The sequence below is a fragment of the Mytilus galloprovincialis genome, chromosome 11 (assembly GCF_965363235.1).
Source record: "Mytilus galloprovincialis chromosome 11, xbMytGall1.hap1.1, whole genome shotgun sequence".
Classification (NCBI taxonomy): Eukaryota; Metazoa; Mollusca; class Bivalvia; order Mytilida; family Mytilidae; genus Mytilus; species Mytilus galloprovincialis.
Window position 1 is genome coordinate 17,816,492 of NC_134848.1, and position 27,284 is coordinate 17,843,775.

The window sequence follows — 27,284 nt, forward strand, 5'->3', positions numbered from 1 at the left end:
CAAAGATTGTATAACAGACATGTCGGTCTGAAAGGTATTATCTCACCTTGACCTCATGTACATTGATCATTTAAATGTTATATTTAATTTAATGTAATGCTTGTGGTATTAACTTCTTTTTTTATACTTTTAACATAAATATATTATGAACACTAGAACAGGCAAGACATTTCACTGTGTCCACTCTTGTTTTTTTCGTTATAATAAATGTGTTTTTTAGAATTTGCAAAGAACATGAAGAATGTGGATTACTAAACATTTTAAATATGTTCATCACTTGTAATTATAATTGATTAATTGTAAGTCAGATGTAATTGTGTTTAAAATAAATGCCTATTCTACTACTAGTTGATTATTTTACAAAACCGAAAATCATTGTCACTCAGTATCTATCATATCTATTATTTAATCATGTAGGGCATTTAAATGGAATCTTGACTTGGTTATTCATGTCACTGGAAAAGGAATGAATAAATTGCAAGTTATGACTGTTTTGCCCCACCATGATCATGATGATTGTAAAATGTAGTTTTTGGTCAGTGGATTTGATCTTTCATTTGTCATTTCATGTATCAAGTTAAAGTTTTAGGTCTAGGAAGGTTATGATAAAGTTGAAGTCACATCAACTGAAACCTTGTTACACATGTTCATAAGGAAGTGATCTTTTTTATTCTATGCCAAATAAGGGTTTTGACCTTAGTTTCATGGTTAACTGAACATGGAAAATGACAATGCAAGTGGAGCATCAGTGAGGTGTGAATATATTTCTTGTTTGTTTAATTTACAGGAAAAGTATTTGATTTGACTCCTTTTCTGGAATCTGATGACAATGATGACACTGATTCAGCAGAGGTTACAAATGACGGATTATCTAGAGGTAAGAGTATTAAGTTTCTGATAGACATTCAGTATATTTAATTCATTGGTTCACTGTTGGTCAAAGTTAATTTTTTGTGTTTTGGTCTATTTTTCAGTTATTATAAGCATGATCCAGTCAATTATATTTGATATATGGAAAGTTTGTTAGGTGTAGATGTCTGTCTGGCAATAATCATCTGATCGTGACCTCATTTTCATGGTTCATTGGTCAAAGATCATATTTCTCTGATTTGTTTTTTCTTTGAATACTATCATGACTATAAGGAAAGTGGAATTTTTAAACTATATTTGGTCTAAGGAAAAGTATAAGGTGATGTGTATGTCTGTTAAGTAGGTGTCAGTTGACCTACCTTAATTTTCATGTTTAGGGTGAAGGTCATTTTTATCATATGAGGTTAATTTTGGAGATACTAAGTAGATTTGTTGTATGCAAAGATTTATAACAGACATGTCGGTCTGAAAGGTATTATCTCACCTTGACCTCATGTACATTGATCATTTAAATGTTATATTTAATTTAATGTAATGCTTGTGGTATTAACTTCTTTTTTTATACTTTTAACATAAATATATTATGAACACTAGAACAGGCAAGACATTTCACTGTGTCCACTCTTGTTTTTTTTCGTTATAATAAATGTGTTTTTTAGAATTTGCAAAGAACATGAAGAATGTGGATAACTAAACATTTTAAATATGTTCATCACTTGTAATTATAATTGATTAATTGTAAGTCAGATGTAATTGTGTTTAAAATAAATGCCTATTCTACAACTAGTTGATTATTTTACAAAACCGAAAATCATTGTCACTCAGTATCTATCATATCTATTATTTAATCATGTAGGGCATTTAAATGGAATCTTGACTTGGTTATTCATGTCACTGGAAAAGGAATGAATAAATTGCAAGTTATGACTGTTTTGCCCCACCATGATCATGATGATTGTAAAATGTAGTTTTTGGTCAGTGGATTTGATCTTTCATTTGTCATTTCATGTATCAAGTTAAAGTTTTAGGTCTAGAAAGGTTATGATAAAGTTGAAGTCACATCAACTGAAACCTTGTTATGTAACAGTAAATTTGGTCCGGTAGTAAAATCTGTCCATCAGACTTTTTTTCCTAGGAAATAAAGTCCATGATCATTATTTTACTAGGAATGTATGTCCCAGGACAATATTTCCTAGGAAAATAAGTCCATAGTTAGTCAAATATGTCTGGCACATCTTTTCCTAGGAAAAATCGTCCTAATACTTAATATGCTAGTAATTTTTTTTATTATATTATAACAATTATTGAAAATTAAAACAGAATCATATTTTTAGTTAAGATTTGAAAGTTTCATTATTTTTTCCCATTTAGAATAAAGGAAAGTGACTTTGTAACCTAGAAATGTTAATGACATGGACATGATGTCCTAGGAAAACAAGGCCGGGGATATTCATCATGTTCATGTCATTAAATTCTTAATGCCTGAGCTCTTGATCCGAACAATATTTTAAAACATCAAAATTGTATTTCCATGTACATAATTTATTTCATTAAAACATTTCTGTTAAAATACAGGACATGGACGATTTTACCTAGAAATATTAATGACATGGACAAATTTCCTAGGAAAATTAGTCTGGGAACATAAACTTTAAAAGAATGTATAACAATATCAAAATATAACATTTTTATTTACATTACAAAATAAAGGGCATGAACGATTTTACCTTGGAATATTAATGACATGGACATGATTCCCTAGGAAAATTAGTCTGGGAACATATATTTGATTAAAAATATAAATAAACAACTCTTACATTTTGTCTTATAAGTTTCTATTGTTTAAACTTAAATGATTTGATTCATTAATATTTTTCCTATAAAGAGGACATGGACGTTTTTACCTAGGAATATTAATGACATGGACTACAATTCCTAGGAAATTTAGTCTGGGGACATAAATTACTAGCATCGGACAAAAAGTACTAGTAAATTTTGTAACCATGGACTTTTTCTACTAGTTATATGTGTCCGCCCAGACATATTTTACCAGGACAAATTTATCTCTTACAGATGTTCATAAGGAAGTGATCTTTTTTATTCTATGCCAAATAAGGGTTTTGACCTTAGTTTCATGGTTAACTGAACATGGAAAATGACAATGCAAGTGGAGCATCAGTGAGGTGTGAATATATTTCTTGTTTGTTTAATTTACAGGAAAAGTATTTGATTTGACTCCTTTTCTGGAATCTGATGACAATGATGACACTGATTCAGCAGAGGTTACAAATGACGGATTATCTAGAGGTAAGAGTATTAAGTTTCTGATAGACATTCAGTATATTTAATTCATTGGTTCACTGTTGGTCAAAGTTAAATTTTTGTGTTTTGGTCTATTTTGTCTTCCATCATTACAAAACAGTTTCATTTTTAGCTCACTTTTCTGGGCCCCTTCTTTTGTTAGAAAAATTTGGTTGATTATATAGGGGATCACTGAAGCATGACTGGAGGGGCCCTCTTAAGTCATTCAGGGACCCCCGCCCGCACCCTCCTAGGTCAAGTACTGTATCTGCCACTAACCACCCTTGTTTTTATTGCAGTTGTCCATGAATATAGTTCCCTATAATTATTAAGAGTTTTTTTCTTTGCTTTTGGGAAAGTTTGCTTTAGCTACTTTCCATAGCCGTCGGCCTCAAACTTATGGTGACAGATTATCGCCATTTATTCTGATCCGAGACAATTTAGTACTAGTAATAGTGTTAAAACTCTAATTCTTGGAAGGTTCTTTTAAAATTTTGAGTAACTTCTAATTTGACTGGAAAGATTACAGCTTTAATAAAAAAGAACTGAATGTTCACCGACGATTCAGATGAATTTAACTAATTTTGAAAATGAGTATCTCAAACACTACTTTGCGGATCTGCCATAAGCTGAAGAGAAAATCACAAGAAATCTACGCCAGATTGCGTCAGGATCATTCATGAAAATTTCATGAATGAACATTTTCCACTCTACTTTTACCTGTTAACTATGTACGTAAGTAAAAGTGGTAAAAGCCAGAGAGTATCGAAAAAATCGGGAATGAGGTGAACAAGCCGTTGGATAATTGACAAGTGATAATGGTTTGTTATAACAAAACACAGGTGATAGAATATAAAATACTCGATAAGTATATGTCTTATGTCTCAGTAATGGACGAGGACAGGTAAATATGGTACTGGCTTTCAAAAAAAATAAATATTTTAAAATGCATTTTAAAACATCTATCGAAAGTTTTTGATGCCAAAAATCATTTGAAAAAGTTAATTCCGTTATTTAAATACATTCCAATGTGTATATTATATAAGGGCCTTCATTCGTTCAGCATACTCAACTGAATCAAACTGACAGCAGAAAAACATTGACCCACTGCCAACGTCAATTCTTCTTCAATCTTCTTCAAATAATTTACATCATACCACCTCTGGTGTATATTATCGCAAATTCGTATCATATAGCATCCGTATTAAGGGCAACCAAGTCAGCATCTACTTCTTGGAATAGCATAGCTCAGGGTATAGAGACAAGGGCTGTAGAAAGGATTAAGGTTCATAATGATGTGTACCCCGGTTTGGCTTAAATGGCGGCATTTTCACCTAAAAATTTATATAGATTTTAGACAAACATGTGTGCATAGCATGCCCTATTTAAATAGAAATTCAATTGCTTTTCATCCAAACACAGAGGAAATGATTACCATAATATATCAAACGAATGGCTTACAACAAAAATGTTTTGAATCTAGTGTACATAAACTTTTTCTTCCTGTGGTCATACTGCTGTTGTTGTGCTCCCACCGTATTGAGTTTAAATTTATCCTTGTTCTTCTGTAAGTATGTATCTCTTCCTTTACTTATATAAGTACCTCCGTATATATATATCCCAAAATTTGTTTCTGTTCTCTAACTTTAGTTTGCCTGAACCAAATTGTATGAAACTGATACGCAATGCTTATAACAATTCACAAGTCAAGTTTGAATTTTAGTTTTACCATTCTAGCGTTTAATGCTACTTTACAAAAAGAAAAGTTGCTGCAAATATAAGTTTCTGTTCTCTAAGTATAGTTTGTCTTAACCAAATGTCATGAAACTTATACACAATTCTCATTACCACTTATTTTTACTGTTCTATGGTTGTGTCTTGTTACAAATGAAACCAGATGCTCAGCAGGGCACAGCTTTATACGACCGCAGAAGTCGAACCCTGAACAGTTGGGACAAGTATGGACACAACATTCAAGCTTGATACAGCTCTGAATTTGGATTGGGATTAAACTGTTGACATAGCATATTGGTTTCTGACACAAAATAAATGTCAAGATCTTACAATTATAATGCGCAATACTGTATAATTAGAATGAATACACAATGTTTATTAACCCATAATTCAGATTAAGTAAAAATATTGGTAGTGCCACATTTACAGTTCTTGAGTTTATAACGTTAATGCTAGCGAGGGCATCATTTGAGTCCCATGGACATGTTCCCTTTTTTTTGATAAAAGCCTTAAATATTAATTAACTTTCTTTACAGTTGTATTGATTTAAGTTACTGTCTTATTTATAAGTAAGGTTGCAGTACTTTTTGCACAGAACCAATGCTATCCAAAAGAGTTCAAAGAATGAAAATGTATTAATAACTATAGACCACAATAAAGGTCGTCAATAATGAGAAATGTTTGTGACATATACATGTAGGAAGCTTTAAAAGGCCCCGATATGAAACATGCCAAACAATTAAAAAAACCAAAAACTTACATGTTAATTTACTAAAAACAAATATGAAGGACCTAAACCAATAGAAAAATACAAATTCACAGGCCCTTGAAGTTGACATGGCATGGGTACTTAAAGAAATTAATAGAGCTTTCTGCATGTATAATTCATTATTTCAGATTTACAGTTTAAGGTTGCAATCATGAGAAAATATCAAAACTTTTTATGATAAACATAAAAAAACTGATTTTTGATAATTACTGACAAGACAATGGTTTAGTTTAAAACATCAAAGCTGTGATGAAATACCGGTATATATTTGAAATAATACACGTCTATAACCTTTTTGGAATAATACACAGCTACAGTTGCAAACTTTCCAGGGGTGCTATCCAGCACTTTGATTTTATATTTTTCTCAAATTTTATGGAGTGAAAATGTAAGAGGGGAGATGAAGTATATTTAAACAAAACGCATTTGACTAGCAGGTCTAACAACTGATGTTCTTAAACCCTGCTGACTGCCATTGGCGATTGCCAAATAAAATTGATCAGAAGATCTAACAAAATGGATCTTAATATAAATTTAATACTAAACAGAAAACAATTAACTTGTGGCCAGGATTTTATGCCACAAACATAAGGTGTCAATATTTTTTTGGTACACCAGATCTGGGTTTCGACAATAAATGTCTCTTAACACTGTGATCATGGTGATGTTAGGGATCGAAACGGTATTTGGAAGGCCATATAAAATGTACCCTAATTTTTAGATAGACTCTTGAATTTTAAGAGTCAATATAGGATGAACGGATCATACAAAAATAGAGGGGAAATATGATACAAGCCCAAACGAAAAAATATAAACAAGTCTAAATTGAAAACTACGTTCAAACCTATAGAAGGGTCTAAAAACCGCACAAACAACATTTTCTGAAAGACCAATATATATTATTCACAGCAGAACTCTTTCTAGGATGAAATAGAAATACCCTTTTTGTTCACATTAGAGTTTTAATGAAAATCACAGTTTCTCACTAACACATTAGAACTATTATCTCTGACTTTTACTGTCACATGACTGAACTTGAGTAGTGTGTAGATGCATTATTACATATAAGACAACTGAAGTTAAATATATATTATACTTGATATTATACATGTATGCACATTCAAATAAATGGAAAATGCACTATTTCATAGTGACCTTGGATATATTCTTATATAAATATATAATTCCTTTGGGATGTACTTTTTTGTTTTTCAGTATCATTGACAAATAATGGCATAGATGAGAATACCGATGATGATAATGATGATAATACAACATCTTATTGTTTGCAGTCTTATGAAGATGGTAAAAATAACTTTTTATATTTTTTTTTATATAAATAAGAAGATGTGGGGTGTGGTAATGTCTTTATTCTGGATTTTTAGCTGACCAATTTTTGTCTCGCCTTGTTTGAGTCGAAAAGCGAGACATAGGTATGCTGTTTCTGACAGTGTATGCCACAGTGTCAACAATTTGTTAAAGTTTGTGATTAGGTCAGTTGAAAAGGAACCACTTATGGTAAATCAATGATATTTGGTATACAGTTGTTTAAATATTTGCACATCTTTAATATTTCCATGGAGATTATTCACCCCCACCCCCTCAGTCATGGTCTATTGCAATCACAAAACCCTACGTATTTGTAACAAATTCATGATAATACTTAAGTACAGAAGATCCCAATATTATTATGATATTATGATATTATTAGTTACATAGTGTGCTAGTGACCTAATAAGGTATATATGGGGTCAGTACATTCCATATGGGGTGAGAGCGAAGCTAAATGAGCACGTCTTCAATACTGTTACCATTAAGAAACTACTTCCATTGATCCTACAAAAACAGAGCCAACAATTACAACTTGTTAGGTTTAAATGTGTTTTATGAATTTATTTTAATATTAATCATCAATTTCTTCGCCTGCCTGTTGAAACCTCTACGATTTTTTACTCAGTGCTGTTTTGTTTTTATAAAAGGACATAACACCACTACTAACCACGTATGAAATAAGCCCTGCCTCCCTATATAGCTACTACCTATATCACATTCCTAGAAATTTACAGGAGGTAAGATAATATGATTTGCCTTGTACAAATTATGAAAACATTTTAGATTGCACTTCTTTCGACTCTTTGATGAAATAATAGATGATTTCATGAATGATTACTTTATATATTTACTAACTTTTAAATAAATCTACAGAAATTCCAGTTAACAGAGGAGCTTACCTACTTTTTCCTGACAAAATCAGAGGAGACCTAAGAAATCAATGTTTATGTAAACAACAGTGCAGTGAAAAATTATTCCAAGTTGAAAATATCATTTATAAAATCCAACATATGAGATCTAATTTACAAGGTTATAGACAAGGAGCAAAACGATCATCAAAGATCCTTGATTTAATGAGGAACACCATCTATGATGATACATGTACAATAAAAGGAAGGAAACACCATTTCCATGGAAAAATAATTTGTATGTAAGTTGATTATGTAGCACAAAAGATTGGTTTACATTGAGGCATTATCTGATTAAAATCAGATCTTCACTTTTCAACCATCATTTTTAGAAATGATACCGACTGCACCTTTTGCTTCCAGTGGCCATCTTTGATTTTAGTTAAATTTTCAACAACAAAAAAATATTTTGATATTTTTTATTAAAGAGAAGCAGTAGCTTCATATTTCCCCCCAACAACATGAACAATGGTGTGTATTTTTTATCAAGAATAAAATGTGTTTTGTATTTTAAATACGATCAGACGATATTTTGATGCCCAATATAGCATTATCGTTTTATTTGCAAAATCCATTTTAGGTGTCCATATTCACATGATAAAGACTAATCTAACAAATATGCATGATAGTTACGTTCCTTAGAGTACCAAATTAGACATGAAACATATTTTTAGAATATCCTTTAAATAACCTTCTAGAAAAAATAAGATTTGCATAGAGCTACTATACCTCTTTATTTGTTTTAAAGTTTTTGTAGAAAGTGATATCAAGATTTACAGGCAAGCTATTAAGGCTGTCATAAGCCTCTTGACTTTTTATGATCCCTTAGCTAATCACATACTTTGCCATTGTTAAATTTTGGAGCAGGGGTATAATTTGGAAAGATTAAAAACACCAGCTGTATTTTTAGTTAGTAAAAGGATTGAGGAACAATTATCTTTGAGATGAAAATAGCACAACTAAGGATAAAATTTACCTCAGATACTGATTGTGATACCTTTGATATGACAGGTATAGATGTGGTTGAAACCAAAAATATTGAAGTGTAGTCAATTTCTGTGTCACCTTTTAAGATGGTGAATCTTCTTTTTTTTACAGGCGGAAATGGACTGATCTTCTGGGAATAAGTACTGCCACTTACTACAGGTTACTTAAACTTTTGAAGGAAGACATAATGATGGTAGAGAAAGTGAGAAAAAACCATTACCACAATATCAAAGGTTTTCATTAGTTATTTTAATATGAATATTGAATAAGAAGATGTGGTGAGAGTGCCAATGAAACAACTCTTCATCCAAGTCAAAATGTATTTAAAGTAAGCGAATATAGGTCAAAGTACGGCCTTCAACAGGAAGCCTTGGCTCACACTGAAACAAGAAGCTGTAAAGGGCCCAAAATGACCAGTGTAAAACAATTCAAACATGGAAATCAACAGTCTAATCTATACAAAGCAAGAAACACATATGATCCCCACCAACAATCCACAATCACTAGAAAAAATCTCCTGAGAAAGGACAGGTGCATATAACACTTTTATTAATAGCCACCATGACAGAAGTTACTATTGAACAATGGCTTCCTTGGCTATTTTGACACAAGTGGGAAAACTTCATTTCAGATATAAATAAGAATTTATGTGTGGCTATTTATGGCTTGATTTTATTGACTTACACTGTTAACACAATTTTTTTATGTTTTGATTATAGTCTTTTTTGCAAATATTGGGCATGAAATCTATAAAAAATCACGAAATTCCCCAATTGCACTCAAAATCGAAAAATTTTAACCCCAAAGATTGGAGATTTGAATGAGTATGTAAAGACACTAAATTGCTGATAAATACCCTGTCTGTCTCCATCTGTTTAATTTGTATGTCCAAATGTCTTGCAAGCGCAACTCCTCCGTAACAGCTGGACATATACTTTACTCAGTTGCAACACTACCTTTGGATATGAATAAAGAAGTATAAACTCGTTCTAAAATAATTCATTGGTAATAATTGAAATTATTACATAAAATGTGGGATAGGGGTATCTTTTCGTGAGTTGACTCACAGTTTAAGGTTAAGAAATATGTATGTTACAAGGATCCATACTGTTTAAATTCCATTTTAGATGTATATTTCTTTTTATTGTCCATTGTAAATTATTAATTGAATACAATATTATTAATTGAAAACAATATATTAACTTTTTGTATTATTTTAAGTAAGTAAGTCACTTTTATTATACCCCCGCTTTAAAAAAGGGGGGGTATACTGTTTTACCTCTGTCTGTCCGTCAGTCCGTCCGTCCATCAGTCCGTCCGTCCGTCAGTCAGTCCGTCCCATGAAACTTTCGTCACATTTTTCTCAGGAACTACAATACAAGGATTTCTGAAATTTGGTTTCAGGGTTTATCAAAGTCAGCTATATCGTGTGATGCGTTTTCAGGTTGATCACTTGACAACTTCCTGTTTACCGAACACTTGCATGATTTTACACATGATAGCCAAGTTGAAAATTTTCGTCACATTTTTCTCAGGAACTACATTACAAGGATTTCTGAAATTTGGTTTCAGGGTTTATCTAAGTCAGCTATACTGTGTGATGCGTTTTCAGATTGATCACTTGACAACTTCCTGTTTACCGAACACTTGAATGATTTTACACATGATAGCCAAGTTGAAAATTTTTCGTCACATTTTTCTCAGGAACTACAATACAAGGATTTCTGAAATTTGGTTTCAGGGTTTATCTAAGTCAGCTATACCGTGTTATGCGTTTTCAGATCGATCACTTGTCAACTTCCTGTTTACCGAACACTTGTATGATTTTACACATGATAGCCAAGTTGAAAATTTTCGTCACATTTTTCTCAGGAACTACAATACAAGGATTTCTGAAATTTGGTTTCATAATTTATATAAGTCAGCTATACTGTGTGATGCGTTTTCAGATTGATCACTTGACAACTTCCTGTTTACCGAACACTTGCATATTTTTACACTATTAATATTATCCACTTGCGGCGGGGGTATCATCAGTGAGCAGTAGCTTGCAGTTTCACTTGTTACTTTCTGTTTTTGCTTCATGTATATTATTTTATTCAAGGTCTTCATGCTGTAGCATTCATGGACAATTTTATAGATGAGTATGGAGATCCAAGTCCTGAAAGAGATGTAGTACTATTGCCAGATTGCATAAATATTAAGTATATGTATGATGAGTACAAAACTATACCTGGACTTTGCTTAAAAGAAAGACGTTTTTATCAACTTTTTTCAGAAAAATTTGAGAAAATTGTTAGTTTTGTTAAGGTAAGTATTTTTTTCATAAAGAACAGTGCTAATATTTCATGCATTTGAAACACATAGATTAAATGCCCATTTATAATCCTTAAATAGCAAAATTCATCATTGATGCAGATATACACAAATAATTACAGGTGAGCAATTGTGACTCTTACATATGTATGAGCCTACTGTTTGGGTTTCCAATTTTGAAATATGGACTTCAACATAATTATTTGGAACCAATGTAGTTTTTAATGATGTTGAAGTTCACATTTATTAAAATTTAGTACTCATGTTCCTTGTGATGTGATTTCTTATTATAAGTAGTATAAATTTATGTCAAATTAGGTTTCTGACCCTGATTTCATGGTACATTGGAAATAATAGTGTGAGTTTAGTGTAGATGAACTTGGGACAATTTTCTTGTTTTGATATATTCTCACATTGAACAGTTTTTTGTTTAAATAATCTGATAATTTATCTTTTTAGACAAAGAATATAAATCCTTGTGACATTTGCATGAAGGTTAAAATGGAGATGCATAAATTGAAAGATGCTGTGAAAAAAGATCAGTTGAAAAAAGATTTAAAAGTTCATCTTGATAGACAAAGGTAATGTTATTAGTCCCCTACCAAAGAAGTTGAAAGGGACTTTAGGTTTGCACTCTGTCTGTCTGTCTGTCTGTGTGTCCGTGAATCCGTCTGTCCGTCAAATCAGCTTTCCACACTTTTTTTTGTCATGTTTGAAGATATTGGTTTGATATTGGGTATATACCGTATAGCGGGTTATTTTCGCGGGTGTAAAATTTCACGATTTTCATTGAATAAGGTATACGAAATATTTTGGCGGTTATTTTTTTGGCGGATTCAACATTTTTTAACATTACCATTGCATGTACACTTTTAAATTGGCGGAATTTATTTTGGCGAATTTGTTCTATCCGCGAAAATAAGCGAAAATTTACACCCCGCGAAAATAACCCGCTATACGGTAGTATAACCATGACAAGTTACAGATAAAATTCTAGTTTTGTTCTGGTCTGATGATTTTATGCAGAGTTATGACCTTTGTACTTAGAAAAATTGCATAAGTAATCTGTTTTCTTCACTTTTTTCGTCATGCTTGAAGGTATTGACTTTAAATTTGGCATATAGTTAAACCATGAAAAGTTACACATTAAGTGCAAATTGTGTTCCAGTCTGATGATTTGTTTGCATAGTTATGGTCCTCAGACTTGGATAATTCATGCAAGAAATAAATTTACCATTACAAGTTACAGATCAAGTTCAAATTTTGTTCTGATTTGATCATATTTTGTAGAGTTAAATGATCTTTAAAGACCTAAAAAAATCACACAATTAATCAATTTTCTGCACTTTTTTTAGTCATGCTTGACTTTTAATTTGATATTTGGTATCTAAAGTTTTAACACAACAATTTACACATCAAATTTGAATTTTGTTTTCGGGAATAATGAATTTTTAGCTCACCTTTCCTAAAAAGGAAATATGAGCTTTTCTCATCACTTGGCATCCGTCATCGTCGTTGTCGTCGTCGTTGTCTGTCGTCCTTAACAATTTTTCAAACATCTTCTCCTCTGAAACTACTGAATGGATTTCGATGAAACTAGGCATGATTGTTCCTAAGATTATCTTGCACAAAGTTTGTGCTTCGATTTTTGATCCGTCAAAAAACATGGCCGCCATTACTTAAAATAGAACATAGGGGTCAAATGCAGTTTTTGGCTTATATCTCAAAAACTAAAGCATAAAGAGCAAATCTAATTGGGTTAAAATGTTCATTAGGTCAAGATCTATCAGCCCTGAAATTTTCAGATGAATCAAACAACCCATTGTTGGGTTGCTGCCACTAAATTGGTAATTTTAAGGAAATTTTGCAGTTTTTGGTCATTATCTTGAATATTATTATAGGTAAAGATAAACTGTGAACAGCAAAAATGATCAGCAAAGTAAGATCTACAAATAAGTAAATATGACCAAAATTGTCAATTGACCCCTAAAGGGGTTATTGTCCTTTAATGACAATTTTTCACAAATTGTTCATCATATTTGATAACTTTAAAAAATCTTCTGATCTAAAACTACTCAACCAAATTTAACCAAACTTCATTTGAATGATCAGTAGGGTGTATAAAATAATGTTTGTGTTTTATTTTCTATTTCGTCAAAAAACCTGGCTGTCATGGCTAAAAATAGAACACAGGGTAAAATGCAGTTTTTGGCTCATATCTCAAAAACTCCAGCATTTAGAGCAAATAAGACAAGAAGTTAAAGTATTTATTAGGTCAAGGTCTACCTGTCCTGAAATTTTCAGCCGAATTGGGTCACTGGTTTTTCAGGTATAATGCCCCTGAATTGTTGATTTTAAAGAAATTTTGCAGTGTTTGGTTATTATCTTGAATATTATTATAGATACAGATAAACTGTTAATAGCAAAAATGTTAAGCAAAGTCAGATCTACAAATAAGTCAATTTGACCAAAATTGTCAATTGACCCCTTTAGGAGTTATTGCCCTTTTAAGACTTTTTTTCACAATTTGTTCATCATGTTGATTACTTTAAAAAATCTTCTCCTTTGAAACTGCTATATCAATTTCAGCCAAACTTAGGCTAAATGAGTTTCAGAGTATCTAGTATAATTTTTTTATTTTATTTCCTTGTATGTCAAGAAACATAGCTCCTATGGCTAAAATAGAACATAGGAGAAAACAATTTTTTTTTTCTTTTGAAGAAAATAGGACGATTCAAAGAACGTTTAAATAAATTGAAAGGCCAAAACAATCATTGATGAGAGATTTAACCAAAAAAAATTAAGGTGAGCGATTAAGGCTCTTGAGAGCCTCTTGTTACTGGTAGGGGACTATGTATTGCCATGCAATACTCTCACAATGCTGGATACTATCCATACTGGTCAGTGTCCACACTTGTTCAACTGAACATTGAACCTGTAACCCTTTAATAAAACTTATATGATATGTAATCACATTACTTTTGTTTGTTTTATTTATGTATGCTTGACAGTATATTGTTTCAAATCTAGATTGCTGGACTGACTTACCTTATGTCTGAATTTGCACTGAAGGATATAGAGAAAACATTAAATGGTCATTTAAGCCCTGTAGGAGGCAAACCATTAATTTATGACCCCTTGTTTTCTATGTTTAAGGATGTTCGCTATTCTTGTTTTTGACTTTTTGTCAGATATTGAAAATCCTCTGGTTTTATCCATGTAGTGCCATTAAAAAAAAATCCCCGCTAACTACTTTTCTTATCATAATTTTATTACATATAGTTTATAAAGCCATATTTAAAAATACTATAAAATCCTCGTTATTTTTTCATTTTTGAAAGAAAAAGGGTGCCAATGTTAAATGTATGAAAAGTCTAGAGAGAATTATTTCCCGCCAAATTTCCAACGGCTTATATCTCAAAAAACAAGCACATAGATCCTTCATTTTTTTTCTTTTTTTTAGTTCCTTTATTTATACTATCAATTTATAATAGTCTTTTCAAAAGCTTGTTATTTTGAAACAGAGAAGCGAACATCCTTAAATCATCAATTTCAAGAAATACCTTATTGTGGCCTGTACTGAAAAAATCAACATACCTTTGATGGCATATACAAGTGTTCTGGTTCCTGGAATTCAGGAAGTACCAAAAATACCTTTGATGGCATATACAGGTGTTCTGGTTCCTGGAACTCAGGAAGTACTTAAACATTACCATGTATTACAATTACAAATTTGCATCACCCCATGCCTGATTGAGGATAAATGATAATGAAATTAAAAATACTAACAACAACAAAATTGAAGAGGTGAAAGATGGTTAATTTTACTCTGATCCCAAAAATTTATTGTTTCTCTGCATTTTACTTGAAATAAGGTGGGAAAAAAAACAACTGGTTTGAATATTTGTTACCTCCGGACAGAATGTACCATTTTTTTGTCTCAATTACCCAAACATTTTGAAACATTTGCTTTGAATCTATATTTTATTTTACCACAGAAAGGTGGAAAGACCAAATAATAATCAGAAGAAAAGTCAAAGGTTGTTCCACAAAAATGTGGAAAGACCGAATTAACTGCACATTTATGATAGCAAAAATAATCATTGGTGCAGTTTTCACAAAATATTACATAAGCACAAATCAGGGGATCATGAGCATTTTGTTGTTTTGAAAGATAATTTGAAGACAAGACCATCCTGTTCATTAACTGCTGTTTTATGTAGTTGTGAGGTGTTATTCTTAGTTGTGACAGTTGAGCTTCAATTGATGAAATTATAAAAGTTATATTTTGTTTTTATATTCTTTTACTTACTTATTTTATAGAAGTGAAAGAAGAGACTACTACAAAAAGAAGGATGAAGCATTAATGAAGCCAAAGGAAGTTTTGAGTATTATAATAGATGGAATGGATCAGTCAAAGACTAACATTCCACACTTTAAGGGATGGACAAGACCAAAGGTATATGGTTGTACTTTTTTGTTCTACTAGTACTAGGATTTGAGTGGAGTAAAGACCAAAGGTATATGGTTGTACTTTTTTGTTCTACTAGTACTAGGATTTGAGTGGAGTAAGCATCCAAACAATTTGTGTTGAAGTTTTATAGCTGTAATATTAGGACTTCTGAGTTTTTGCCATCACTTGGCATCCATCATCATCTGTTGTCCTTCTGTCAGTTCTTTATAAACCATTTTCAAATATTTTTTTACAATACAGTTGTGGAACAAAAGTATTTGCCAATAATGGTGGCCATTTTTCAGTTTTCTCTGGCTTGAAGTAAACACAAACGTTTTGCTCACCTTTTGTGACGACAAACACCATGTGATCGACAAAGAATGATGAGTTGTAGTTTCAGGTTTAGTCTAGTTTTGAATAAAATTTTCCTACCTAAATATTTTGTGATGTAACTGTTCCGGACCATATGAGTATTTGGACCATACGCGTATGGTCATGACCATATGCGTATACTCATATGGTCCGACCATACGCGTATGGTCGGACCATATGAGTATTATACTCGTTTGGTTATTAACGGGCCGGACCATGTGAGTATTTGGACCATATAGGTATTTTTTCAAATATACAATAGAAATAATACAATAAACTTTATCTTAAAAACAAATGTGTTTACAAAAAAATGTATTAATTTTACATGTCAAAAGCTACATAAACATTAAATATTGATGCCACAGTCAGTTGATCTTAGTTTTCATCGCTAATTGTATTCGTGTATGCTTTTGTATACTTAAAATGAAATTCACACGGTACCATACATGTAGTTTTTCTGAGATTGCTTGTTTTGGCTGCGTGCAGTGATATCGACTCGGACAATTCCGATGTGTCTACGGTGTTTTTGAGAAACTCTAGATCTCCAATATCGTAAAATGAATTTCACAGATCAAATTAGATAAAGAGAGTGGCTATTTCAATGCTATTTTACCGTCTTATAATTAAGATTAAATAGAAGTATAGAAAAAAGGAATAGAAAAAATAAAGAAACATACACTTTTAATATTTTACTTTTAAAATGTCTTAAAAAATATCATGATCCTTGCCGGTGATGTCACCTACTTTAAACAATAGAATTCCTTGTACAATATGTTCATTTAATTTTGGCATCTTTTTATAATTGTACTTACAAATAGTAAGAAATATTAACTGTGCGAAACTGGTTTTTTTTTAAATAATTTTTTTTAATATACATAAAATGACATTTTAGTGACGTAACAAGCAGAAGGGTCACACCTAATGAAGAGTTTAAAAGTATACGTGTTGATTACCCCGACCATACGCGTACGGTCCGACCATACGCGTATGGTCGGACCATATGAGTATATACCCATATGGTCATGACCATACGCGTATGGTCCAGTTACTCATATGGTCTGGAACATAACCACAAGCTTGATTCACATTTTTAGCTCACCTGGCCCAAAGGGCCAAGTGAGCTTTTCCCATCACTTGGCATCCGTCGTCGTCGTCCTTCGTCCATCGTCTCTGTCGTCGTTAGCTTTTACACAAATTTTCTCCTCTGAAACCACTGGGCCAAATTAAACCAAACTTGGCCACAATCATCATTGGGGTATCTATTTTAAAAAATGTGTGGCGTCAACCAACCAATATGGCCGCCACGGCTAAAAATAGAACAAATGGGGTAAAATGCAGTTTTTGGCTTATAACTCAAAAACCAAAGCATTTAAAGCAAATCTGACAAGAGGTAAAATTGTTTATCAGGTCAAGATCTATCTGCCCTGAAATTTTCAGATGAATCAGACAAGCCGTTGTTGGGTTGCAGCCCCTGAATTGGTAATTTTAACGAAGTTTTGCTGTTTTTGGTTATTATCTTGAATATTGATATAGATAGAGATAAACTGTAAACAGCAATAATGTTCAGCAAAGTAAGGTTTACAAACAAGTCAACATGAACGAAATGGTCAATTGACCCCTGTTGGAGTTATTGCCCTTTTTAGTCAATTTTTAACCATTTTTCGTAAATCTTAGTTATCTTTTACAAAAATCTTCTCTGAAACTACTGGACCAAATTAATCCAAACTTGGCAACAATCATCTTTGGGGTATATAGTTTAAAAAATGTGTGGCGTGACCTGGTCAACTAACCAAGATGGCCAACACGGCTAAAAATAGAACATAGGGATAAAATGCAGTTTTTGGCTTATAACTCAAAAACCAAAGAATTTAGAGCAAATCTGACATGGGCAAATTTGTTAATCAGATCAATATCTATCTGCCCTGTTATTTTCAGATGAATCTGACAACCCGTTGTTGGGTTGCTGCCTGTGAATCGGTAATTTTAAGGAAATTTTGCTGTTTTTGGTTATTATCTTGAATATTATTATAGATAAAGATAAACTGTAAACAGCAATAATGTTCAGCAAAGTAAGATTTACAAATAAGTCAACATGACCTAAATGGTCAATTGACCCCCTAAGGAGTTATTGTCCTTTATAGTCAATTTTTTACAAAAAAAATTCATAAATTTTTATTTACATTTCCACTGATACTACTGGGCCAAGTTCATTATAGATAGAGATAATTGTAAGCAGCAAGACTGTTTAGTAAAGTAAGATTTACAAACACATCACCATCACCAAAACACAATTTTGTCATAATCCCTCTGCTTCCTTTGTTTAATATTCACATATACCAAGGAGCGACACAAGCTCTTTAGAGCCTCTAGTTTATTCTTCTTGGAATGGACTGGTATAAGCTGTGGATGTGCTTAACAGTTAAGAAGGTTCATATATCAGAAAAAGCAAAACAAACACACCATCTGTACCCACACTTTTTATGCCCCACCTATGATAGTAGAGGGGCATTATGTTTTCTGGTCTGTGCATCCTTCCGTCTGTTCATCCGTCGGTCCCATTTCAGGTTAAAGTTTTTGGTCAAGGTAGTTTTTGAAGAAGCTAAAGTTCAATCAACTTGAAACTTAGTACACATGTTCCTTATGATATGATCTTTCTTATTTTAAAACAAAATTAATCTTTTGACCCCATTTTCATGGTCCACTGAAAATGACTGAACATAGAAATTAAAGTGTAAGTTTCAGGTTAAAGTTTTTGGTCAAGGTAGTTTTCAATGAAGTTAAAGTCCAATCAACTTGAAACTTAGTACACATGTTCCCTTTTGGTTAATCAATTTACTTTTAAGGCCAAATTAGATTTTTTACCCTATTTCACGGTCCATTGAACATGGAAAATGATAATGCGAGTGGGGCATCCGTGTACTTTGGACACATTCTTGTTCAAACTTCTTCAAATAGTCTTTTTTGAAACTATAACATTGTTGTCATTGTCAATAAAATCCTGTGTGACTGTTATAAGTGTCTTTTTTCTGTCCTCCTTCAACTGGCAAACACGCCTACACACCACACGGTCATCGATGGACTTTCTCCTTCTACTTTGTTTTTTGTTTTCTATGGTTTTACAGGCCGATAAATGATTCCAAATACTGTAAGAGCTATTCCACGATGTGTGGGGTGGGGGTGTTTGTGGGGGTTGTAGAAATTATTGAAGGTGGGTCATGGGCCTTTTTTCAGTATGCGTCTATTATTATTATGCAAAATTATCAAAAAATGGTTCTAGGTTGTATAGTCGCCGTTAGCTAAAATTCGTAGCGGTTATTGGTTAAAATAATCTAAACTATCAATCGCGTTCACTCGAGATATAGATTTTATCATTCCATTCATAATTCGTGAAAGAAAAACCACTACTGACCTACCTTTTAAGTGATTACACTGTAATAATCATTACCTTCACATTTTCTAGAATGTTTTACATTGTAATTCCGCCATCTTCGTTTCTATGAGGATCATTTGTTAACATGTGAAATTCGTCACTTGCGCAGTTTCCTGAAATGTTCTTATCATTGATGTGATGCGGTTTCCCGCGTTTTATGCAAATGTTATGAAATTGAACTCCACGGAAACACTTCCGGGAAAAACAATGGCGGATTCCACCATTCAAAATAGTCTGGGAAAATGTGAAGGTCAGGATTATCACAGTGCAATCACTTAAAAGGTAGGTGGTTTTTCTTTTTCCCGATTTATGAATGGAATGTAAAAAACTATATCTTGTGTTAACGTGGTTGATAGTTTAGATTATTTTTACCGATAACCGCTACGAATTTTAGCTGACGGCGACTTTAGGGATATTTTGAAAGTCCCTTCTCACCCAACATCCTTTTAAGCAGATCCTGCTCCACATGTGGCGCCCATCGTGTTGCTTATATTATTACAAATCCGGTAAATAGTCTAATTCGGTAGGTCATATTCGTGGAAATGGAAAGGATATTGTAGTTGATGCTGATGACGGTGTCCTGTGCATACTTTCGTCTACAGAATGTACATTACCTGTGTCAGCATTGTAACATGAAAGATGACTAAGAATATTTGTTTTCACTTGTTCATATATTGTTGGCTTCTTGAATATAATTATTAAACTAATGCAAGCCCTGAATATTTAAAGATATTTTTATGAATAATTTAACAAAAAAAATTGTAGAAATCATTTTCTCTTTATTTTTTCAATGAGGAATCTGCCTTAAAGTCATTTACTTTTTTTGTTATGATGATAATGTTCACAGATTACAGAAATTCTGCATACAGGAGCACTAATACAAACATTTTTTTTTAAAGTGTGGAGCAGCAGCTTTAAAAACCCACATCACTGGATGTTTGGTTCATGGCAGTCAACTCTATCTATATACAGACTTACTACAATGGCCACATGATCCTAACTTAACTATTACATGCCTTGTTAATGCTATAACTAGTAATACAAAAGTGCTACCTCCAAAACTATATGTCCAATGTGACAATTGTGGAAGAGAAAATAAAAACAAGTATGTGATAGGATTCCTTGGTTACCTGTGCTTGAGTGGATATATTAAAGAGGTACTAACTATATAGGTTCATATGCTAAAATCTTTCTTAATTTATGTCAAATAAGGATTGTGACCCCAATATCATGGTTTACTGAAAATTGAAATTGATAGTGTGAGTGGGGCATTTGTGTACTCTAGACACATTTTTCTTGTTTAATTTAAATTGCAAAATTTGTATATTTGGCTCTGTTTGGTTAATGGAGTTCATGTAAGGAGAAGTATTTTATGTGTATTTCGATTATTTGTTGCTTGATTGCTGTCCATAGACATGCATCTCCTTCTTCCATAAGTGTAAAGTATGTCTTAGTTCTTCTTTTATTTCAATGGTCGAGTTCCACAAAAGCTATTCCGGTTGTTTTTCCATATACACTCCAGATATTATTTTTATCATCTACTTCCGTGACGTCTCTCATCATCAACATCTCATTACCTTCCCTGTAACTGTATAATATGCCCTTTTAAATAGGACTGTGTTGCAACATATTGTGTAAGAAAGAAAAAAATGCACTGGTCACGATAGGGACTATAAGTGGACCAGGAAAATTAAACAAAGATAACAGTGTTCTTGGACCAGCCTTCAAAAAGTAGGATTTGTATTTAAAGCTTTCTTATGTTTTTCGAATAAAATCTTATGATTATGAGGCACAGATGTTCAAAATGTGGATTTCAAACAAACAAACACGGATATATGTGTAAGAATTGGTCTTTAAATCGTGTTGGTTGAAGAAAAACAACATCTTGTTTTAACATGTATTTATTCCAATTTCGTGCTTTTTACGCTTTACTATCACATGACAAGAAGCATACTCATAAATCTTAACCTTACCATAAATCAATGTAACTAGATGAATAGAATTAATACATGGTCTCTCTCCTTTCTGTTATACTATGATGAATGGCTTGTTATGAATTTTCCTGCATTAAATGGTTGAATGACCCGGAAGTGAAAATCTGTAAATTCTAACATGTCTAATGGTCGGAACGTAAATTGAAAAAAACCTGGAACAGCTATTGTGGAACTCAACAATTAATTGTTTTTGTGTTTGACTTTTAGGCATATCTGTCTTTCCTTCTGAAGGGACATACACATGAGGACATTGATCAACGATTTTCAGTAATTTCACATAGATTACGACGGGTAAATGCCATGACACTTCCTCAGCTACAAAAAGAAATAGAATCAAGTTTTCATGATAAACCACACCAGGAGGTGCTAGCATGTGTACGAGATGTCAAATCGTGGTTAGAAAATTCTCTTTGTGAAATGTCATTCCATTCCTTCCAGCATCAGTTTTGGTATGTACACATAGTTAATATAGCATTGGGCATCTTTTATAAATAGTTAGAAGGTAAATCTAACATTTTCTTATGTCCGACAATTTTTATATGACTGCAAAAAATTTGCGTTTGTATATTACTATCACATTGTCTTTGTTGTCGTCATCCTTAGTGGAGCCTGCATCGTCAGCGGCAGCTGCATAATTTGTCTGTAGAGAGATTTGTTTCCTGATTTTACTAGACTTGGACTGAAGTATCTTTATGATCCATTGATAGCACATGGAGAACATTTTTGAAACTTAATTATTTTAGTAGTTCTGTATGTAACTGATAAATGGACTGATTTTTTTTTAGTTACAGTTTACATACAGTCAGTGAGCTGAAAGGTTTTTAAAGATAAGATTATCATCAGAAATATATGCAATTTGTGTGCATTTTACTATTACACTGAAAACAAAGACAACAGTGAAAGTATGCTCGGCACTGGGTTCCGTGGAACCATTACACATTTTTACTCTGAAAAAGTCGATACTAAAATTTATTTGTTGTGCCTTATCTTTACAGAAGTGAATTTTATAGACAAAGGAGAAATATTTGTTTTAGTCAACTTAAGATAGCAGTATACTTTTTTTTCACTCATGGTGAGCATTCTATTAGTTTTTTCTATCTTTAGGCTCTTTTGTGACCGTCCTAACCATGTTACTATGAAATACAGGAAGTTTTCAACTGATTCCTGGTTGCCTGAGACTGACCAAAACCAAATAGAATTGTTTGACTTAGATATAACAGCAAATAACATCATTCCTCAGGGTAAGTTTAAATTAAGGCTGTTTATTGAAAATAAAGGATGTCCATTTTTTACTACCATTACTTTGGATATTTATTTTAAATAACATGAGAGCATTTATATGCATAATCTTGACCCCCCAAAAATACCTGTGTTAAGGGTTTCCCAACCCACTCTATTTTTTAGTGCCAACCTTAAATTTTATCTTTATTTCTCTAAAAACATTTTATCAAGATATTAATTATTTCAACCGCTAACTTAATTCATAAAAAAAAAGACAGAAATGATTCAAAAGTGTTAAATCACATTGATATGCATATGGCACAGCTTTTAGATTGCAGATGTGAATAGGAGAAATTTCTGTATTGCAAACAAAATATAACATATCTCTGAACGATCAACCCTGTATTTTTTTTTATAGAAGAAAACCCTAAGCACTCAAAAGTTAAGGGGGGATATAGGAATCACATTGCTAGTTGCGATATGTTCATATGTAAACACATGTTCTCCTTATCAAATGGACAGATTCTGATGAATCTTTAGACAATTGCAGTACACAACCTGAGGATGTGCATGAAGGAAATAGTCTTGGATGTGGAGTTATCCTTTGGTCAGTTGACTCACAGTTCTATGCAATACTCACAGAATGCTTAATACTCTAAACGCTGGTCTGTGTCCACTCTTGTTTTTGTTTTTTTGACCTAGCTTGATATGAATGAAAGGGATAGTTAAAAAAGACACAATAGCACACGTAAGTCTTATTCTCAGATGCTGTTAAACAATAGTTTAACTGGTGTGTAGAATAAGTTGTACCTTACCCCTCACATAGCCTTGTTAATTATTGTTATGTTTTTTGCCTACCTGTATAAAGAACCTGATCTTTAAAAATATTTCAATATGTAATTAAATCATTGGTGCAGGACATTTATGCATGTGCAGTCTTATTTAGATAAATTATGTGACAGCCTTTGTTTTTTTGTTAGAATAAAGAATGGAAACAGGCATAATGTAAAAGAGACCACAACCAAAATAAAGAGCAGTTTAATTTCAAGTAATTAAATAAATATAATTTTTATTGAATAGGTATACCTCAAATATGCAAACAGCAATATGATGATAGCAGAATTGAAATGGTCAGAAATGCAATTGTAAAGATGAAGAACTTTTTTAATTTCCAAGAATATACATGGTGGATGGAATTTCTTAACAATCCAACTAAGACCACTCCCAAAATAACCAGATGGCCATTGACACACTTACAGAAAATTCACAAGATTCAAGATATACCAAAGCAGCTAGTGCCAACAGCAGATGCTGAACCTACCTGTATTTCTGAAATGTTGGAAAACGAAGGCTTAGCAAGAGAAGTATGTCCTTTGCATTGACTTCCTAAAATTAAATTAATCCAAGGTTCTGTTTCTAGACAATATTGTAACACTGGTGAAGCTATTGTTTTGGTCAAACCAAATTCATATCATGTTCATTGGAAATGCTTTCCTTATTACTTATTTTCTACTTTATGCCCAGGACAGATATATAGAAAAGGTGGATAATGTTTTTTTGATTTGTGTGTCAATCTGCCCTTTTGAATGTCTGTATCAGACCAGGTTAAAGTTTTTGGTCAAGATGGTGAAGTATTCAACTTGAAACTTAGTAATAAGTACAATCCTTTTGATAATGTCTTTCTAAATCGTAGTTAAATTAGTGTTTTGACCCCAATTTTAGAGTTCCCTGAACATATAAATGTGATAGTGTTAAAACAGTTCATTCTTAGGTTAAAGTTTATGGTAACAGAAGCTTATGATGTAGTTGAAATCATATCAACTATAAACTTTATACACATGTTCGTTATGGTATAATGTTTTGAAATGGTATACCAAATTAGGCCTTTGATCCCAATGTCATGATTCACTGATCATGAAAAGTGATAGTGCAAGCTGGACATCAGTATACTGTGGACACATTTGACAAAATGTTGTCATTGTTTACATTTCAAATTAAAAAGAGACTTTTTAAACAAACACAAATTCATAATTAAGTTGTTACAATCGAAATTCAACCAAATGAATAATTTACAATCTATTTTTTTTTTGTGATGAGGATCAACAGAAAAAGGTCTGTTCCTTTCCCTGTTTTAAGTTTTTGGTTTATCATTGATCTTCTGAGATACAGATCTTGTGAGATAAAAATTTACTTAATTTCTTTTTCAAGATTAAGACAAAGGAAAGAAAAAGAAAGAGGAAGGATAGATGATGATTTCTATATGCAATGTGAACATATGCTGAGAATGTACTGTATTCATCTTTAACTTATGCAATATTACTGGTTTTTAATGGTTCTTCCACTGAAAGGAGGATACAGCAGCTTTTATATATTTCTTCTTGGAATCAATTGAAATTAATTTATAATGGATATACATAAATACAAAAGAAAGAGGATTTGAAAATACTTTATGTCATAGATATTTGAAAAAACTTCATATATAGGCTTGTAATGGTCTTCATACTAATAGTGTTCAGCTGGTATGAAGTAATTAGGCTCTTAAATTTACTTAATATTGGATTGAAATAGAAATGAATATGAACATGTTATAATCTTTACATTGAAATCAATGTATGTAATTGATTAAAATAAAGTGTATAGAACTCCACAACTATTTTTCTATAATGTAAGATAGATTTATTTTTTTTGTAAAATTTCTTTGAGATTATTGTTGGATACTAAATATTTATCAAATACCACTTTTATATAGTAAATAATTTGAATGATTGTCTTTATTACCATTGCTGGTATGCACTTAGTTAATGTAAGGGATATACTTTAAAGCTTAGGACTTGCATGTAAACATTGAAGGTTTTTTTTACATTGAACTTTTGTATAATAGGATATATAGATTTCATATGTACGTATATAAATTATATGGTGGTCATCCAGAAAATCATCATTTCATTTGAAGAACTCAAGATGAAATGTCGGCAGACTTATTTGAATTTCTCCCCATTTTAGCTAGTAATAGCAAAAAATGTCTGTTTATACCAGTTTGTTAAGAAGGAAATGTCACATGATAAATATTGGCTCCAATGATCTTCATACTGTTACATTCAGCCATGATGAAGCAATTATGCTTCAAATTGTATTTTTTTTTTATTGAATAAGCAGTGTCATAGTCATCATACTGTTAGCGTACAGCCAGAATGAAGGATTTACATTTAAATATTCAATTTAAAAAAGAATCATTTAAAGATATTTTACTTGTTATGATGTAACTTTTGAGAATCATGATCATGCAAAAACTTTTGAAGAATGGATATATATTTTTATTTATACACATCCATATATATAAAGACAATTAAAATATGTTCTTGGAAGATTTAACAATTATATTATAAAATTAAAAAAAATACATTTAAAATTTGTTCACCCCTTCGACTAGTTCTATTAAAGTAGTCATGTCATTTTAGTGTTATGTATATATTGTTGTTTTAGTAATGCTAGAGATTGCTTTTTTTGTTGATAGATGAAGTTATATTATTTATTCCTTGTTCTGTTTTAATTTTAGCTGATTTGTGAACATTAAGAATTTGTGGATACTCATATCATGGGCACAATAAATGTCATGATATTCATTCATGGTTATCATGGTAATTAATGCATCTTTAAATTTATTTTTCCTTACATGATACATGTGTCAATTCTGGTTTCTAAAATAATTTATATTGAGATATAAACTTTTTACCATGCTGCATGGGATAGGGATTTCAAAGATGTCTGTTTATTGAATTGAAGACAAATATTTGTTTTTAATGATGGTGATACTGTTGGAATTCAGCTATGATGAAAAATATGCTCCATTTAGTCATTATACTGTACTACTAGTGAAAAGCAGATGTCATGTATTTAAAGCCCATGATAAATTGATGCTGGTGTCAAAATACTGCTATGGTAAATTAACCCCCTTGCCAAGGGAAATTGACCCTCACCCCCTTCTTCGAAAATTGAACCCCTGTTTTTTTTTCATTTTATGTAATTGTTGGAAAATTAAACATTGGGGATTTTATTTGAAAAAAATGGACTTTGCCATTGCCTAAAAATAGGGGGTACCTATGTTGTTTCTGCAACTCCTCCAAAACGACTCTGACATTATAATTTAATGAAACTTTCTCAGATTCTTTATGATATAATGCCATTGTGCACCTCCTATTTTGTGTTTGTTCCTTTTTTTAGTTTGTATTTTAAGAACATGAAATTTGCCACTGTCTTATAATTTGGGTATTGATTTTGTATTTGCAACTCCTAGGAACCATTAATCATAATTTAATGAAACTCTCTGAGATTTTTATTCTTATAATGTCTTGGTGCACTTCTATTTGGTTTTTGGTCCAATTGATTTTTGAGGTTTCAAATACCACAATATGAACTTTGCAGGATGCAGGGGTATAATTTTGTGAGCTCTGATCACAGTACCTATAGTTTAGTAATGATGTTATTACAGGGTGCTTTGTTTTGCAGAATTCGTAACAGCATCCTGTTGTATTATGTATCACTTCTTTTACATTGTTTTATGTTTATTATTTTAATAAATAATAAGTTAACAACTAAA

The 27,284-nt window shown here is 31.9% G+C and overlaps 1 protein-coding gene across 1 annotated transcript; it reads left to right on the forward strand.

Moving 5' to 3' along the window:
• Nucleotides 1-760: 760 nt before the first annotated feature.
• Nucleotides 761-27,284, forward strand: LOC143051779 (uncharacterized). The gene is made up of 13 exons (XM_076224707.1): nucleotides 761-877; nucleotides 3,088-3,177; nucleotides 6,890-6,979; nucleotides 7,880-8,156; nucleotides 9,013-9,134; nucleotides 11,006-11,211; nucleotides 11,677-11,798; nucleotides 15,541-15,676; nucleotides 20,372-20,629; nucleotides 21,674-21,915; nucleotides 22,571-22,707; nucleotides 23,768-24,051; nucleotides 24,896-27,284. Exons 4-13 carry the CDS (start codon nucleotides 8,017-8,019, stop codon nucleotides 24,935-24,937), a joined length of 1,689 nt encoding a protein of 562 aa, XP_076080822.1. The 5' UTR covers nucleotides 761-877; nucleotides 3,088-3,177; nucleotides 6,890-6,979; nucleotides 7,880-8,016; the 3' UTR covers nucleotides 24,938-27,284.

Excerpts from the sequence above, each read along its gene's own strand:
- LOC143051779 (XM_076224707.1), top strand. The coding sequence starts at position 8,017 with ATGAGATCTAATTTACAAGGTTATAGACAAGGAGCAAAACGATCATCA. Across the intron at positions 11,799-15,540 it reads GTTCATCTTGATAGACAAAG|AAGTGAAAGAAGAGACTACT; the intron begins GTAATGTTATTA and ends CTTATTTTATAG. Across the intron at positions 15,677-20,371 it reads AGGGATGGACAAGACCAAAG|TGTGGAGCAGCAGCTTTAAA; the intron begins GTATATGGTTGT and ends TTTTTTTTAAAG.